The sequence below is a fragment of the Anopheles maculipalpis genome, chromosome X (assembly GCF_943734695.1).
Source record: "Anopheles maculipalpis chromosome X, idAnoMacuDA_375_x, whole genome shotgun sequence".
NCBI lineage: Eukaryota > Metazoa > Arthropoda > Insecta > Diptera > Culicidae > Anopheles > Anopheles maculipalpis.
In genome coordinates, this window is record NC_064870.1 from 5,720,314 (window position 1) to 5,737,383 (window position 17,070).

At 45.6% G+C, this 17,070-nt stretch overlaps 1 protein-coding gene across 1 annotated transcript in view; it reads right to left on the bottom strand.

Annotated features, from left to right (window-relative positions):
* Positions 1–11,230: 11,230 nt before the first annotated feature.
* LOC126561861 (uncharacterized) overlaps positions 11,231–17,070 on the bottom strand; it is a 37,475-nt gene continuing 31,635 nt past the window's right edge. The window contains exons 13-16 of the mRNA XM_050218214.1: positions 16,878–17,010; positions 15,189–15,334; positions 14,701–15,085; positions 11,231–12,633 (exon numbers count right to left, since the gene is read on the bottom strand). Coding sequence (XP_050074171.1) covers positions 11,231–12,633; positions 14,701–15,085; positions 15,189–15,334; positions 16,878–17,010 — 2,067 coding nt within the window. The remainder of the gene's footprint in view (positions 12,634–14,700; positions 15,086–15,188; positions 15,335–16,877; positions 17,011–17,070) is intronic.

Below are 17,070 nucleotides of genomic sequence, written 5' to 3' on the forward strand. Positions count from 1 at the left end.
ACGATCACACTCACACGCGGATGCCGGATGAGGGGGTTTTTTTTTTTGTTGTGTTTTGTTGGAAACTGTCACTTGAAGTACCTTCACTATCCGACCAGCCGGCCGTACTCGATGTCGCGATTTTGTGGGATTTCGGTTTTGTCGGAGCGGCAAATTGCGACACACACGCACACAAAACTAGAACATACGCGCGAAGGCTTAGCGAAAACGATGAAACAGTGTTACTCTCCACCCTCCCGTAGGTACTGGTTGCTTGCAGAGAATGTTTGCTTGGTGTATTTGGCTGTTCTGTCCTTCCACTCCGTCTACTAACGGTGCCGGGAGCGATTCGGGTTTGCTGATCTGATGCGTGCAGGTTTTTGATTGCTTGACGGCGGCGGCCCTCGGACATACGCCAGACCGACCAACAACAGCAACGAAACCGCGCCGTGTACTATATAGATGATGCGTGTGTATGTATGTATGTATGTGTGCACGTCGTGTGTAGTTCGATCGCGGGCCGCGATCGATGGGTCTAGGCACTACCTGCTATTGCACTGCGCACACTTGCTACCAGCAGCTTGTCCGGCTGCAAACCACATTTCGGTCCCGGTCCCGGCACGTCCCTAGCGTCCAACCTATATCACCACAACGCGCGGCACACAACGGCACACAACACCACAGCGCACCGGTGTACGAGCTGCAGCATCAAGCAACTAACTGTGATTGCTTGGTCGCGAGCACGCACCAATCACTCCCACACAGTGGCGCACGGTAAACGACGCACACGAGACGGTAGCCATTTGGCCGACTCGTTCTTACTGAGGTTAGTTAGGTTTTTCTTGGAGGAGGGGTGGGGTGGGATGGTCTCAGTATTTTCTTCTTCTAAACAGACGAGTAGCAGCAGTACACACACGTTCAATCCCTTCTCAGGATTATCTGCAGTCTAGAAATCACACAACCGCACACACTCACACACCCTGCCGACGATAACTGCTTCAACACCTTCCCGCCGCCATATTGTTCCGGCTATTTGTCTGCACGAAAAAAAAAAATGTCTACGCACTAGCGCCTTGTCAGGTTTGGAGAACCGTCCGACTGACTCACTCACACAGCAAGAAAACACCGAAAAAAAAAACACGCACGCCTACCGATACCTCTCCGTTACCCGAGATACGACACCGAAACTCCTAAATAGGTGAGTCATCTGACAAGCTTGAGGTTGTTTTTTTTTTCTTCGTTTGTTTTTTGGTTTGTTTTTGCTATTTGTTAGGTATATTGCTTTGCTTATGTTTTGTTCGGTACTGGAGTATCGCCTTATTGACAATCTGTATAAGGTGCGTTCCCGGGCGCACTGGGGACACCCTCTCTCTCTCTGCCGCACTACGCGCACCGCCGAAAGTTTCCTGATTTAATTATTTGCTTTACGAACGTTATTATTATTTGCTTTTATTATTCCCTTGATTTGGTTGGTTTGGTTTGCTTTTGTTTGCTGTGTTGTTGTTTTCTCTTCCTTTGTTTGGTTTCTTGTTTGTTTTGCTACATCGCTTGCATTTCTTTTTGTTTGGTTTGTGTTTTCTTATTTTTTATTTTTATTATATTAGGTGTATACGGTTATTTGCGGTTTTTCGTTTATATCTAGTAAATGTTATTTGCTTATTTGTTCTTTGTCAGTGTTGTCCCCTGCGTTAGGCATAATGCTCATAAATTGAATGGTACTTTCATGTGTTGTTTTTTCTTCTCCTCTCCCTCTTTTCTTCTATAATGGTGTTCCTTTGTTGTTTGTATAGTTTTGCTTTTTTTTTCTTTTGTTGTTTTGTTTTTTTTTGAATATTTTTGCGCGTTTTTCTTTTGCGTAGTTCTAGATTTTATTTTGCACTTATTTTCATTCCAGTTGCATTTGCTGTTGCACCCTCGGTATGGGTCACACTATTTCGCTCCGTTCCCTACTGCAATCGGTGTTGCGTGCACAGGTGGCGAACGCGGTTGCTTTCCGAACTATCCGTCAACGTACACCTGTCAGTTAAAAAGAGAGAATGAAAGAGAAAAAAACGAGAGGAACATCTTAGTTGTCAAGTCGTTAAGCCATTAGGATTGCGACTCGGAATGCTCATTATGGCGGTTCTACATAAAGAAGTACTTTTTCCCCGTCTTAATTGTACGAGAACTGTCATCCAACAGAACCTCCTGACCTGACTATTAGTTAAGTAAGTAGCTTGCTAGTCGTAAATAGCCTCTACGCCTTCCCGAAACCGAATTCAATCAATCACATGAGCAGGCGAGGCTAACGCCTCTACTGACGTATCCGTCCAAGAGCTGCCCGAGTAAGTAGCATCGATTAGTAGGTTAAATAGTTTCCTCAGATTTACACTGTTGATGTAACCGTGCGTCCTGCGAACAGTTGCCGTTAGTTGTTCCCGATAACGCAACGGTGTCGCTCAATTCTCTCATCCAGAACAGGAAATCCCTCTCCCGTGTGTTCTGACGCTGCTGTCAAGCCGAGGGAGGTAAACAATACAAATAGTGAGTTGCTTTAATTGTCCGCTCGCTAGTACTTGAACCGCGCAGGCAAAGCATGCTGATGTCACTCGTGCTTTTTAAAGCCTTGAGTTGCAAAAAAAACTGTCACTTTGTGACGTTATAGGGGACAGATTTTTACAGGACGCGCGATATTCTGGAGTATTTTAGTGGCGCTTTCTCTAGTAGAAAGTCTTTTATCATTACGCTGTACAGGACACTCTCAGACGATGACATAGCTTAAGATGTCGACTCGGCTAGAAAAATAGTTCAACGTCGGATAAAGAGTCCGGGAAATTTGTGAGAGAAATGCTTAGCTACTCTCCTGGAATAGTTGGAGGGAAAATTGAATTCCTTTTTTTTATAGCAGCAACGCATCGGGAGAGTGGTCTCACATACTGCTGAGCAAAGCACATGAACCAGTTTCGTTTGGATGGCGTTATCAATTACAGAGATATTTTCTCTTCAGGTAAGATTTCCCTCTGAGTGTGTATGTGTGAGAGTTTTTCTTGTAGTACATCATCAAAGAAACACTTTCTGCTCGAGAGTCCTGCGAATTCATATTACAAGCAGAAAAGCCTGTGAGTCTGTAATGACATCACAATACGCTTTCAATGTAAAGAAGAGTTCCACGTTTAGACACATTGAAAGACGGTGACAGCTTGGTGCGACTCGGATGAAAATGGGAGCCTGTTTTTAGCAAACCTTACTGCAACTCATACACACACACACACCATTGTTTTGTGTCGCAGTAGGCAGCAGTAGTTGGTGGTACTTGCTGCACGCCCACGACCTAACTGGACTGGGCTGGACGGCTCTCCTACTTACACACTGAGCTGAGCTTGCAGGAGCTGGTGCTGCTGGTGCATCTACTGGGCTGGCATTGGCCTGTTGCTGGTCGGGATTGGATTTGGGGTTGATAGTTTGCAGATGAATATCGTTTGAATTGTGGCAAACCTTCAAGACACACGCACACACGCACACACACGCACAAACCGCTGGGCGTACTGATGATGATGAAGCAGCCTTTTTTCGGGATGTCAAAACATAACAGCGAAACCAGAGGGTTGGGGTTTTACTAAGCGCTTACCACTAACCACGCTGAAGGTGTTTTGGGAAAAATGGGTAAGCAAACGTGAACCTGGCGCTGTACCTGGCCTGCCAGAGGTGTTCGCTATCAGTACCGAACGGGCAATGCGTCCTACCGTCTCGTTCAAGAATTCTTCAAGGAGGGAGGTTTTTTTGTTTTAGTCTCCTGGAGCTGTTCCCTGTTCCGCCGTGTCCCTGTACGCGGGACGCTTACTTGGTTAGTTGATAAAGCTAAGCAACCACCACACACACGCACGCACACACGCACACACACGCTCTACCACCCTTCTGGGCACCGATGTAGACTGACCTGCCGAACTTCTTGTGCCCTTGTGCTTAACTGCGAATTTGCTTCGCTTCGATCCGGTCCCACGTTACCGAGTGGGGATCTCAGTTGGTAGGTTTCATATTTATTTTCATCTAGCGAACGCAACGCTCAGCGAGAGTTTTCCGTTTGCTCTCCGTAAGGGCACACACGCGCACACAAACGAACACACGGAGATATGAAGGCACGCATCTTTTTGGTTTTTTTTTTCTTTTTAATCTAGGTAGGTAAAAGGTGCTCGCAGGACGCGGATCGGTTCTCGCGCTGTCTCGGTTTTTTGGAGCGAAACGTGTAGAAGATGTCTAATGTCCACCAGCAATGCTTTGCCCGTGTGTGTGTGTGTGCGCGAGTAAACCTTCCGAAAAGGAGAATTGGTTGGCTCACGTCTCCGACACCAACACACCAATGCCGGATATATGTTTCCCTCGTTATCACGCGGCTAGCGTGATAGCGGTGTGGTGAAAATTCGCTCCAACGCTCTCACGGCTAAGGTGTAGGAAGATCCCATACACGCAACGCAACGTGTGCGAGAGCTACGGCGAGAAATGTGACTGCGGGCGGAGAGTAGTGAGCAGTTTGTGTGCGTTCCAACGGAACGTCTCTTTCGCAGTCGCAGGGAAACACTTGTTTCGGGTGGGAACCTGCGAAATATTTATTCTTGCCTTGATGTGCCAATGCTTCCAGCTTGAACAAGGGAAGAGGGTGGGGGAATGGAGGAGGGGGGGAAGGCATCGGTAGGGAGCGTCATCATTTGAACGTGTCAGCTTCTGAGACCGGGTGGGAAATTCATACACATTACATAACATGCGAAATATCTTTGGATGGGGTGGAAGGGGGGGAGGGGGGGGGCTGAAGGGAGAGACGAGAAAATTGGTCGAAATATGATTTCTCAAAACACTGCTCAGACGAACTGATCTACTGCAGATTCGCTCCGTTAACTATTGTTATCTTCCATCTCCCATACCAATAAGGCAATGATGATGCCCGATAAAATAATATTTCGCACATGTCTTGAAGTACATCATAAATACGGAACAATCTAGCGCGTGCACTACTAAGGTTAGGAAAAGAGAAAGAAAAGGAGAGAGTAAGAGACCTAGAGTACAGATTTTAAAATGATGGATGGACGCATCCACACGATGCTAACAGAGGACGTGAATTCTTCACCAAAAGTCCTAGAATCTGTAAAGGTGTGCTTAGTATGAGGTACTGATGAATAGCTCGCTCGCCTGTGTGTGTGTGTGTGTCTGTTTGGTAGAGAGAACGAGAGTCTCATCTGCAACCAGCCAGTGGCACTCGCGAGACTGGAGCAGCTTCTCCGGCCGTACACTGTGCAGCAGATGTGCTCTCACGTTGGCACCCGCCCTTATCAATCAAGGTGCACCGTACACGTACACATCTTTGCGCGTTATCTTAACGATATCCTGTACCTCGACACGTTTACTTAAGAGGCTTACTACTTTAATTATACATTAGCGCACCGAGCGTGCGGTAATCGCAAGGGGTCTTTACAAGTAATGATAGATCTCGGGCGGTCTCTTGCACCGTACCTTCGGCTGTATCCAAGCTGTGAGGAGACTGGCGACAGACACGACTAGAGTGTTTTTTTGCACCTGTCACTTTGCTCTTTGTACAGCCTAACAAAGCCGAGCAATGATTGAGTTAGTATGGTTTTTAAATATTTTTTAATTGTCATAGTTCCTCTCACCGTAGTTGGTAGCTCTCATCGTACCTTCTTCCTCTTGGCTTAACGGCCATCGAATGGCTTGCCTAGACTTGCCGATAGGAAGGAACCTACCAGAAAAGGGAACGATCCGAATGAGATTTTAACCCCGGTCCTGCCGTGTAAAGACCGGCGCCTCTATCGCACTCCAACACCGGGCCGGAATGGATTAGCCATAAGTAGTAAATTAAAGCCCCATTTATCACAACACAGCACAAAGGTAGTACAGCGCGCCAACGCTTGATTGAATTGAACGATTCAGCCATAATGGCGGATTGTCATACACGGCTGTGGCTGTTACGTTCTGATGCGCGGTTTTAAGCGCCAGTACCCTTTCGCATAACTTCGTCCCAAATATCCATTAGGGTAAGGGGTGGAGGGGGGAGGGGGAGGGGAAGGGGAGGGGGAGGGGGAGGGGGGAAAGGGCTATTAAAAATTAAACCAATTGTTGCGGTTGTGCAAATTTGTGCACCCCCCCCCCTCCCCCTGCGCTTGTTGCGCATCGTGCATGGATATTGCGTTTTCGGTTCGGGGAGTGTTTTTTTTTCTGGTACAGTGTCGAAGGGGTAAACCCGAAGGAAAAACCCTTTTTTGTTTTGTTTGTTGCGCCAGACCTGAACCCGCCATATTTCAATTTCCTCTCTGTTGTTGTTTTCTTTTACGCCTTATTTAAGGGAAGTGGGCTGGGGAGGGGGGGGGGAGGGGGCATCTGGTGGAGTGCTTTGCATCTCGCTTCGTCCGATTTGCATAGCGGTGGGAGAGCTTCTGGCTTTGTCACGTATTTTTATTCAACACTGGTCGGGAGCCGGTATGATACACCCTGCCTCTCCATTGCGCTCCGTGCTTCCTTTCTTCAACCGTACAGTGCCGAAATATCCCAATAAGCTGTAGCCTATCAATCACCCGATGGGGCCTGCAAGATCTTGCGGTGCCTGGGAAATCGAAACGGAATTGGGATTTGGGTTTAGGGACGATAAAATCTACTCGGGATACGGATAGCGTTGTTAGGCGGTGGGTTATGAATTTTTATATTGATGTAAGGTGGGTGACCTTCTCGGTTTGTTTACTTTTGCTGTTGCTCGATTGTACAAATAATGGCTCACATTTTCATTTTTATTTACTCCATCAATTTCTTGCAGCGGAGGAGAGGAGCATTTATTTTTCCTCCCCGGTTTATGCAATGATTAATCTTACATCAAAAGACGTAAAATGTGTAGTTTTTCCTCTGTTTCAATGTTTGTGAATGATTCTGGAGATTCCGGGTAAGATTCGGCAAGCGATTGTTTAGTTTGAACAGTGTTTAGTTAGTCATCAAAAATCAATGATGGATCAGCACAATAAATCTGGTTTTATCCATGCTCTGCTCCACATTAGAAGTCGCTCCACACAAAACACTATAACGCATCAACTAATCAACTGACAGCTGTCAAATTCATACTGACAGCTGTCAAATTCATGTGCTTCAATTTTTTACATCAGGACTGTTAAATATCCGAGTTCAATTCCAGAAAGTAGGTTCGGTATTCGGTGCAAAATATGTTTTGGCGTTGGGTCACAAGCTCGAGCAGCTTTCGGTGATCCAATTCTGTTTCAGAACAGTAATTGGTTCCGGGATCAGATTCCATTCCAGAATTTCCAGTTCCAAAATTGTTTTACAGAGCTACTTCCTCCGAAAGTAAGAAGAGCGATTCCTTTGGTTGATAATTGAATCGGCCAGGACAAAACATTAGATTTAAGAAGGGAAGTGCACAATGTTCACAATTGAGTTCCCACTTGTCATATAAAACTGTCATTCCATATATTCCAAAGCGGCCCATCCAGGTCTCCAGGATTCACTTGATGGGAAAACAAATTCGGTCAAAATAGGAAACGGTTCCGAAACCTGAATCAATCGTTCTGGAATCGGAAGTAGAAACGATTCCAACTGGCCATCACCACTGTCCTACGTACGGGGCGGACGCGGTCCGGACAGAACTTGAACACGGTTGGAACTCGATCACCTGACGCCGGTTAGGCTAGACTCTTGACTTTCTCTTAGGGAGATCGTACCGTACCGTTTGTTAAGCAGCTAGGGATTTTTATGCTTAAAATAGCTCCAAAAAAACCGAAAGTGTTTGACATGTCTGACCTTAATACGATACCCATACACATTCAATTTAAATAATTTGCTTGCTAGAAGAGCCGATCATCAATTGCTTCAGGTAAATGCTTTCTTTTTCTCTTTTTCTTTATCGTGTAAATGTGTTTCCATCGGATGGGAAAATTCTAATCTGTAAATACAAATGTCCTGATTTTCTCCGCTACAACAGTATGTGTTAGCAAATGCTTTCTCTACACACTCTTTCGAGCTTTTTCTTCGTACAGCATACAGTAAGCTCTGAGCTGGTGAGCTTTTTCTTAGCACCAATCAAGCTTTTCGATAGGGTTTTTGGGAGGCAGTAGCTGTTCAATTTTACAGACGTTGTCAATAAGTTTTCTCTCAAAAGCATCTATTTTTCACTGCTTAGATTCTTCAGATTTTTGTCATCAAGCATCTTCTAAAATATAAATTTAAAATAAAGCATCATTCAATCTGGTTGAAGTCTCCTATTTTTCGCTGTTATTTGTATATTTTTAAATAATAACAAAATGACGCAATATCAAGAAAACTTTTCATAATCTTGCCTCTTTGCAGGTTACACCCCAACAACCCCGGAAAACATCAATTGTGCCAGCTTACCCGCGATCTGCAGTTCTCGTTTTACTGTAGACACCTCGATGAGGAAGGAAACTAAGTCTATACCCGCTAGCCTTCGCAGGACGACAATTCCAAGCATTTTTGTGGAAAAATATTCGAACAGGCACCATTTTTATACTGACAGATGCTCAACAGGGCGAATATTTTACCTTCTCCGTAAGTTTAAGGGCCGTCGAAGCATAAAAATCGGTGAAGACTTTTAGGAGTCAAGACTAGTTCCTAAAGGGTATATAGAAGGTCCTTTTCCAATTGTCTTATCTTACCTCACGAGCTTATTGCGTTTCCCAGAGGCTTCTTTATTCGATCACTACTAATAAATAAAACTAAGAAATAAAATCGAATTGTTTTGCATTAATTCCAATTACATTACTTCTAGCGTTTGCCAACTGCGCCACTGCTACCGTGTGACGACTAGACGCCGCTGTTTCACCGGTTCACCCCCGAGAACTAAAGCACTCGATTAAAAACGAATCCATTCTCCACAATTTGTAAAAGAAAAATTACAAACAAATAAAATTCCTCCTGTTTGGTGTCAATTGTGTTTGCTTCTAAGGGTTGTTCTTGCTTTTGTTTAAATTTAAACGAAAATTTAATTTTACGAATGAAAATTGTAATTGTGGATGGAGGCGCCTGGTGGCTGGTGAAATATTTTTCTTTTTTTTTTTTTTCAAAGGGATTCAAAGAGGCAGAGGGATGTTACGGCACAAACTACAAACCCATCGTAACGTTCCTGCTCAGGACCAATACATTGTGATATGCGTGTTCGTCGAAACGGGTGCACGATCTTCCTGCGCATAAAACACTCACAGTTCATTATTTTCCATTTTTATTAGCAATTAATATCACTTCTCCTGCCGTGTGTATGCAGCCGCCGTCCTCTACCTAAAGGTATCCGATTTTTGAATTTCCCTTTCACTGCCCTGTTACGTTTTCTTATAATCTCCGTGCCACGCCTACAGTCTTCTGATTTTGCCCCTTACCAAACAAAGAAAAACCAAAAACAAACAAAAAATGGAGTATCGTTCCGTTCTACTTTATTCTCCTCCTGTTTCATTATTTTCTACAGTAATTTTGTCAATCGTTTTTTTGTTTTGTTTCCTGGCAGGCCGCACAATAACGTTCGCTAGCCGGTTTCTTTTCTCACTCATCTAAAAAAGGGGCTTTCCAATACTGCTTCCAAATACCGTGCCGATTGAACACATTTTGTTTTTGTTGAGCACGGATTAGTAACACGATTACACTACTGGAGGGGGGGAGGGGGGGAAAATACAAACTGACGCTTTTGGGAGGGGGTAAATCTTTGCTCTTTGTTTGTTTCCTAATGTCTAATTTCGTTTGTTGTTTGTTTCGCTACTAGCTGCGGCGTTTGTTTTCACTCTTGATGCCAAACCAAAAAAATTGTGTACACATATCAAATACTAAACCAAAAACGTTTTTGCTTTCCAATACACAGGCCCACACATACACGCACACAAACACGCTGACACACTGACACGTACAATGATAAAGAACACGCTATAAACACGTACACATTTATGGTTTGTATGTAGCAAAAAAGAAGGTTGGGAGAAGGACGAGAGGGAAGAAGAAGTGGTTGATTAAACATAAAATGAAAGAAGGAAATACACAGCACAAACCAGCATTACAAACACGCACACTAACTCAGCATTTAGTTGATTCGTTACAGACAATTATGAATCATATTGGGGAAGGGGGGATACAATCAATGGACACGTGTTGCAAAACAAAACCATGGTGAATAATTCTATTGTGCACACACACACACACACACACACACACACACACACACACACACACACACACACACACACACACACACACACACACACAACACACCAAAAAAAAAACAAAACCCGGTACGGTAGCGCGACACAGATAGGAATAGCAATAATAATAATAATTATAATAATAAACAATAACAAAGGGCTCGGCACAGCAACAAAAAATCGCCTTGTTTTTGTTTGTTTGTTTGCACGAGCGTAATATTAATTAGTATGCCAATTCTATGCGACTCCAACAGTTATCACAATTTTGATTCCGCCCCACCGTAACCGCGTTTGCCGTCTCTTGCTCTCTATCTCGTTTTTTCCCCCTCGTGCGCTTCTGCTTCAGAGAAAGCGCGGGGATGCATGTGTCTGCCTGTGTGTGTGTGTGTGTGTGCACTAGATTATAAATTTTCAACTAAATCTACCAGAGCACCCGAAAGCAAGATCAAGAGCACGCCTGCGCTCGGTCAAACGCTTTCCCGATTGTGCGCGATCGCTATTGTTTTGCTCAATAATTTGTTATTACGCTTTATGCGCGTGTGTGTGTGTGTGTGTGTTTGTGCCGCCCAAAACGGCCACACTATCGCTTTCACTTACTGCTTAAATACGCTGCTAAACTACGATGCGTCGTATGCGTCGTCGCAATTTTTCTTTTATATTTATATTCGTTTCGCCATTTTGTTCGCAATATGAACAAGGTGGCGTCGTCCTACTCTATATTCACCCTAACGCTGCTCTCACACAACACACATACATTGCACAATGAAACACTTAAACAAGCATATGAAAGGAGGATGGTGGGGGGGGGGGGGGGGGGCTTCATGAGAGTATGGGGAGCAAAAGGGGATTTGAAGGGATGCTAATAACTACTAAGCCTATCATCTATCAGCTGATCGCTGATGGAAATCTTTTGTCCACCCGTCGCCCTTACACACAAGAGTCCCCAAGCAAGAGATAGAGAGAGAGAGAGAGAGAGAAAAGAAAAAAAATAAACAAAAGCCCAAACAATAAAAAAAGGACCAATCAACACACACGCACACTGTAAAATGCCAAACGCGGCTGTCGAAGAGGGTTCAGTTCTGCGGCACAGGGCAACAACCCGGCCCGGCATGATGATGGTTGTGTGGGTGGTGGTGTGCGTGATGATGATGGTGATGATGCTGGCCGTTCATTTTGTTCGAGTAGTAATCGTGCGTACCGCCGACCGTGTGCCGACGGCGTATCGATCGACTGCCAACATGGCGCCGTTGCCGTGCAGTGGCACTCGTCGCCGGTGGTACGGCCGGTGTTAGTATGATCTGTGGACCGCACGGTTCACCGGAGCAGCTGCTACTGTCGTTGCTACCGCTGGCATTCCCATTGCCCGCTGCGACGCAACCACCGGCCGATGTTGCACCGCCGCCCGGATGGGACGTAACGACCGACGTGTCGTGTATCTGCCGGCGGCGGTTAATGTTTTTGTCCGTCTTCTCATCCTTGGTAAGGGAGAACCGTGAGCGTAGGCTCACGATAGTGCCACCGATACCACCCACACTACCATTGTGATTGTGACAGCTCGTGCTGTTGTTATTGTTGATGTTGTTGCTGATGTGCTGCTGATGCTGGCAGCAGTGTGCCTGCTGCTGCTGGGCGGAATGCGTCACCGGAAGGGCGTGATGCGAGCAGCAACAGTCCACGGCTTTGGGCGATTTGTAGTTGAGCGACAGCGAGCGGTTCAGATTGAACTTGCGCTCGAGATTGTTGGCTTTGCGTTCCAGCTGCGTCAGGATGCGGTTCATCTTTTTCAGCTTCTCGGTATCGATGCGGTACGTGGCGGCCGTCAGCTTCTCGCGCGGATTGCTCGTCGTCGACGTGTCCGTTTCGTCCGAGCTGAGCGACACGTTGCGGCCCTTGCCGACCGACGGCTGCTGTTGCTGCTGCTGCTGCTGCCCGTTTTCATCCGGCTCGTGTGCCACCTCACCACCACCCCCACCTTCCCCATCACCACCAACGGTGAGAACACCGTCGAGCGTTGCATCGGCTTCGTTTACCAGCGTCAGGCAGCTGTTGTTGGTGCTGGAGTTTACCGTACCGCCACTATCGATCGATTTCTGCGAGTGTGACGTCAGCGCTTTCTTCAGCTGTTGCTTCGCCGGTGCGATCGTTGCCACGTTACTGTCCTCATGATTGTTGTTGTTGTTGCTACCGACGATCGTCAGTGTGCGCTGCGGTTTCGCGCGACCCTGTATGAGTGGCCGCTCCGGCGATTCGTCCGCGTACGGGATGTTCTCGCCCAGCGTTAGCGGGCGCGGCGACCGGCCCATGTGGCTCCACTGCTGGTGCAGCGAGTGTCGCCCATTACCGTAGCCGGCATTCCCGCCGCTGAGATCACCATCGCTCTCCTGCGTTTGGTCCCGGTCCGAATCGATCGACGAGTCGCGCAACGAGCGCAGCTTGTTGTCCAGCGCGATAGTCACCGTCTTCAACGACATGGAACCTGCGGCGATTGTGGGTGAGGGTAGAAAGGTGTGGAATGAAAGGATGGAAGAATGTTAGAACGAATCGTTGAAGAATGTTGCTTTTTTTTTTGTTTTTTTTTTTTTTGGTTGGTTGGTTTGGTTTGGTTTTGCGTGCTAACCGGTGCACTCCTACCTTTGGCGTCCTACAACGCCTCAGTATCAGATCAGTAGGTTGGAGCAAACCCAAACGAAGGGTGAAAAAAGACAAACAAACGACACAAAATCGGGAATCAACACGGACAAGCGATAACTCTCCAGCAGCAATTATGGTGCAAGTTTCCAGGGCGGGAGGGTAGGAAGGCATGATGTTGCATGATGCATGTGAGGTGATCGTTAATGCCGGGGATTCAATTTCTAACTGCATGATGGTAGTTTATGCGGATTAGTCGGGGTTTGCTTCTGTCGTGAAAACTTTTGAACGATTTTGCATGCGATGATCCTATGGCCAAGTGATCAACCTTACTATTAAAAACGCCCTTATTGAGTAGAAACGCTCATCCACACCATCGTTATCCATTCTAATGCTCGCGTGAAGCGATTCTAAGGTTCTAAAATGGCATTAAACAACATCTTTTCAATTTTTGGACGAGGATAGCTGGTTCAGGCGGTTCAGTAGGCTGACCAGACGGAGTTTAAAAAAACGGGTCTTATAGTAAAAAACTATCCCGTTAAAATATGGTACGTCTGTACAGCCTATATTTCAGTTACTTGAAAGTTTTTGCATTGACCGCATATTGAGTCTCCAGATGTTTAGTTGAGGTAAACTGGTCGGAGCATCCGTCCCAAACAGTACAATAGAATCAGACAGGAAAGATTTGTAGAATTAGTGCTTTTCAAGAATTAATGCCCACCGTTATGAGGCTTAGACAAACGAGTAGGTAACTTCCAAACTTCGAGAATACTTGAGACACACAAGACAGCAAGATCTGATCCAAAGGCTGCATAAGACAGGGTGTAGGCCGGATTATTATTTTTTTAGAATACTTCGACAACGCTGGATCTCCACCAACGATCAGTCTTCTCTTCCTCAAGCATGAAGTCATGGAATGCTCAGCAAAGCTAGCTTGCTAGTTAGGCGCTTTGGTACACGTCCAAAAACTGCCCTATCTATGTCTACAGCTGCAGATCCAGGGTAGCATGGTTAGCATGGTTTTAGCACAAAACAAAGTTCACAATAACGAAAAGTTAACGTAACAAAAAAAAGAAAAACGTAACTCTGCACTCTGCATGCGCACTAGTGGTAGAAGGTTTTGAGCAAGAAAGAAGATTGGTAGAATAAAATAAAAGATTGGTAGAAAACCGGGCAGGCAAACAGGAACAAGTAAATTAATGTTAAAAGATCAAGTAAAGAAGAAAACGACAAAAAGCTTCAAAGCGCAGCACAATCGTACGCAGAGTAGTGGAATGTTTACCCGTGGTGTGGGCAGAAAACAAAAGGGACGCTTTGTTGTGTGCGGCACCCTGCCACAGTCCGGATCCACCCGTCGTATCGCGTATCACGTAGCGGTATCGCTTTTCACGACTAGGAAAAGCGATTGCTCGGATGGTTAGACAAGGGGTGTGGGTTGGTGTGCGGTGCCTCGATAAGGCCGGATGCTGGTCGCGGTCCTGATCGGTACATTTCGCTCGGACGATGAATGTTGAGGGTTTGCTGCGCCAGCACTGATGCGATATCGATCAAATAACAGGAAAGTAAACGGGGAGCAGAACAAGAGAAACGCTGCCTTTTCGCTTCACCTGCTCATCTCGGTTTCTCGGTTCACATGTGTTGTTTCGTTATGGGTATGACTCATTGTGCATTGATGCTCGAGATTGACAAAGAACAAACAAAAAAAAAAACCAGATGCGACGAGGATGGGCTGCATATGTTTGGATGCTTTGGGACCGAGATGAATGACGTAGACGTGAAAATGTTCACGGAAGAAGGATCGTATGTGTATATGTGTGCTAAACGTGCGATCCCCCTTCCCCTCCCCCCCTCTCCCCTCAGTACTAAGACCAGCGTGGAAGAAACGGGCCGGTGGTCCATCCACCCCAGCGCTTACCGTTGTCGGCGAAGGCACTGTCGTTCGAGTCATCCTCGGAAGAGCGATTTAATACTGATGACGCGTCGTCATTGCTCTGGCTGCTATGGTGCCGCCCACCAACACCACCACCACCACTACCATGATAGTAATGGTGATGGTGATGATGGTGATGATGTTGCAGCTGCATCAGACTGTCCTCGGTTGACGGTTCGGATCCACCCGATCCGACCGCACCAACCGAGCGCGGACCACGGACGGCAATCGGTCCGGTATTGTCGTGCACGGTTTGCAGGGCCCGATCGGAGCCACCGCCCGCACCGACACTCATAGTCGTACCGCCCTTCGGTCCCAGTTCCAGATAGCGTCGGATGACGCGTGACGACTGCTCCTTCGATTCCGCCGACTGCAGCAAACAGCAACGAAAAAAAAAAGAAAAGCGATATTAGTGGGGGCACTACTGTGCAATGGTGCATTCGCATCGCGCGCATGCCGCCTGCAACACTTACCGTGGTGCTGTCGAGCGAGAGTGTATCGGGAGTGGTCGAGGACATGGTACTCTTACGCTGTGCCGTACGACGAATCTTTCGGTTCGCTGCCTGTACAATGTTGGCCACAAAGCCGGAGGTACTCTCCTTGGATTGCTCCTTAAACGCTGCAACGGGTTATAAATGTATTTCGTGAACAGCGGTTCTAGCCGGCAAGAATTCGGAAACTTGTCGGTTAAAATTTCGGAAGAAACGCATTTCTGCATAAAACAAACTCGCCTTCTTCTTGCAAAAGGCTTTTCAAATATTTCAACAACAACAACAAAAAAACACACACACTTCTCTGTCAGTTCAGAAACACCAGAAACTTGTCCTCTTTTTGCAATAGGCTTTTCAAATTCAAATTTCAACTACAAGCTTGTGAGACCATGCCCAACTATTGCCGTCTCCCTGGACCGTTTGATTACCCGCATGCTGGATGATCAGTGCAGCAATGCAGGGGTTAATGGTTCGGATGGATTTTTTTTTTTCTCGAATCCCGCGTGTTAGCCACCGAGCCCACTTTTACGCATAATATAGCGTGAAACATATACAGTTTTCTGGTATCAAATAGCTTAAAGATCATGCGAACACCTTAAAACCAATCTCAATTTTGTTACCCATGTTTGAAACCTAAAGCCAGGAGAAACTGTAAACTGTAAGAATGTAAAACAAAAACCAAACTGAAAGCTTTGAAAGTAAAGTGTAGATCCGTTAACCCATAGAGTCTAGTTGCGAAGTAGTAGTGATTAGTGTTTTAGTTAGTTTAGTTTTCGTCTGTCAATAGAGTGTGCTGTCTCGTGTCCATGAACTGAGTATACAATCGGAAGGTGCATTAATTTCGTAATACTTACAGTAACATTTCGTTACTACATACAGGATGATGATGATGAGGATGTTTTTGTTTTTCGTATCAATTCCATCAACAACAAGCATACACAAAAGAGGTGCGATATTTTCTTTAATATACACTTTCACCGCATAGCCTAAATTGTTTTACTCTCTCGTCGTATAAACATTGTTCAAACAATGGCATATAGCTCGTGCGTGTGTGTGTGATTTTTTTTTTTGATTAACTTGCATATGGTTATAATATGTTTGTAAAATGTTTGATTATTCATATGTAAATATTTTTTTAAAAAATTGTCGTGGCACGTATTACACAATAGACATTTATACCGCTAACTTCCTAACGCTGTTGAACGATATTTCCGCACGTAATATATTTCGCATCTGTAAATATCCTTCTCTTATTGGACGTTAATGGCATAATGTCATTGATCACGCAGTAAGCAAACAATAGATAGATAATAAAAGAGAGATAGCAATAGAGAGAGATTCCGATGTTTCAATCTTACTCGTTCTGAAGAATCAACAAACAGATGCGCGGGTGGTGATGTTGAACGTTTCATCACCACACGCGCGTATTATGTTAATAATGCTTTATGCGTTTTCTACGAAAAAAAAAAAAAGAAACTATTTTCAATACTTGTAGCTTCAAGTACATAAACACGTTCCGTGTGCACGATGTGTCGTTGTGTGTTGTTGTTTTTGTTGTTGTGTAGCCCCCAGCTTAACGGAAAAAGCGTTTGCGTAGGTTCCGAAATTTTTTACGACAAGCAACCGTTGCGTTTTGGACGAATTTACGCCTCGGTGCCCTGTTCAACTTACGTTCGAGCTTGGAAACGTTATCGAGCAGCAGTGAAGTTGATGGCACCTCAAGCCCAGAATCAATTATGGTACCGGTGCCATTTTTGCTCTCGTCCACGCTCGGCAGCAGCCCATCCTCAAAGAAGTATTCGTACTAAAAAGGCAAAAGCGTAAATTAGTCTTCCGCTGGCAAACTTTCCGGGCAACAACATTG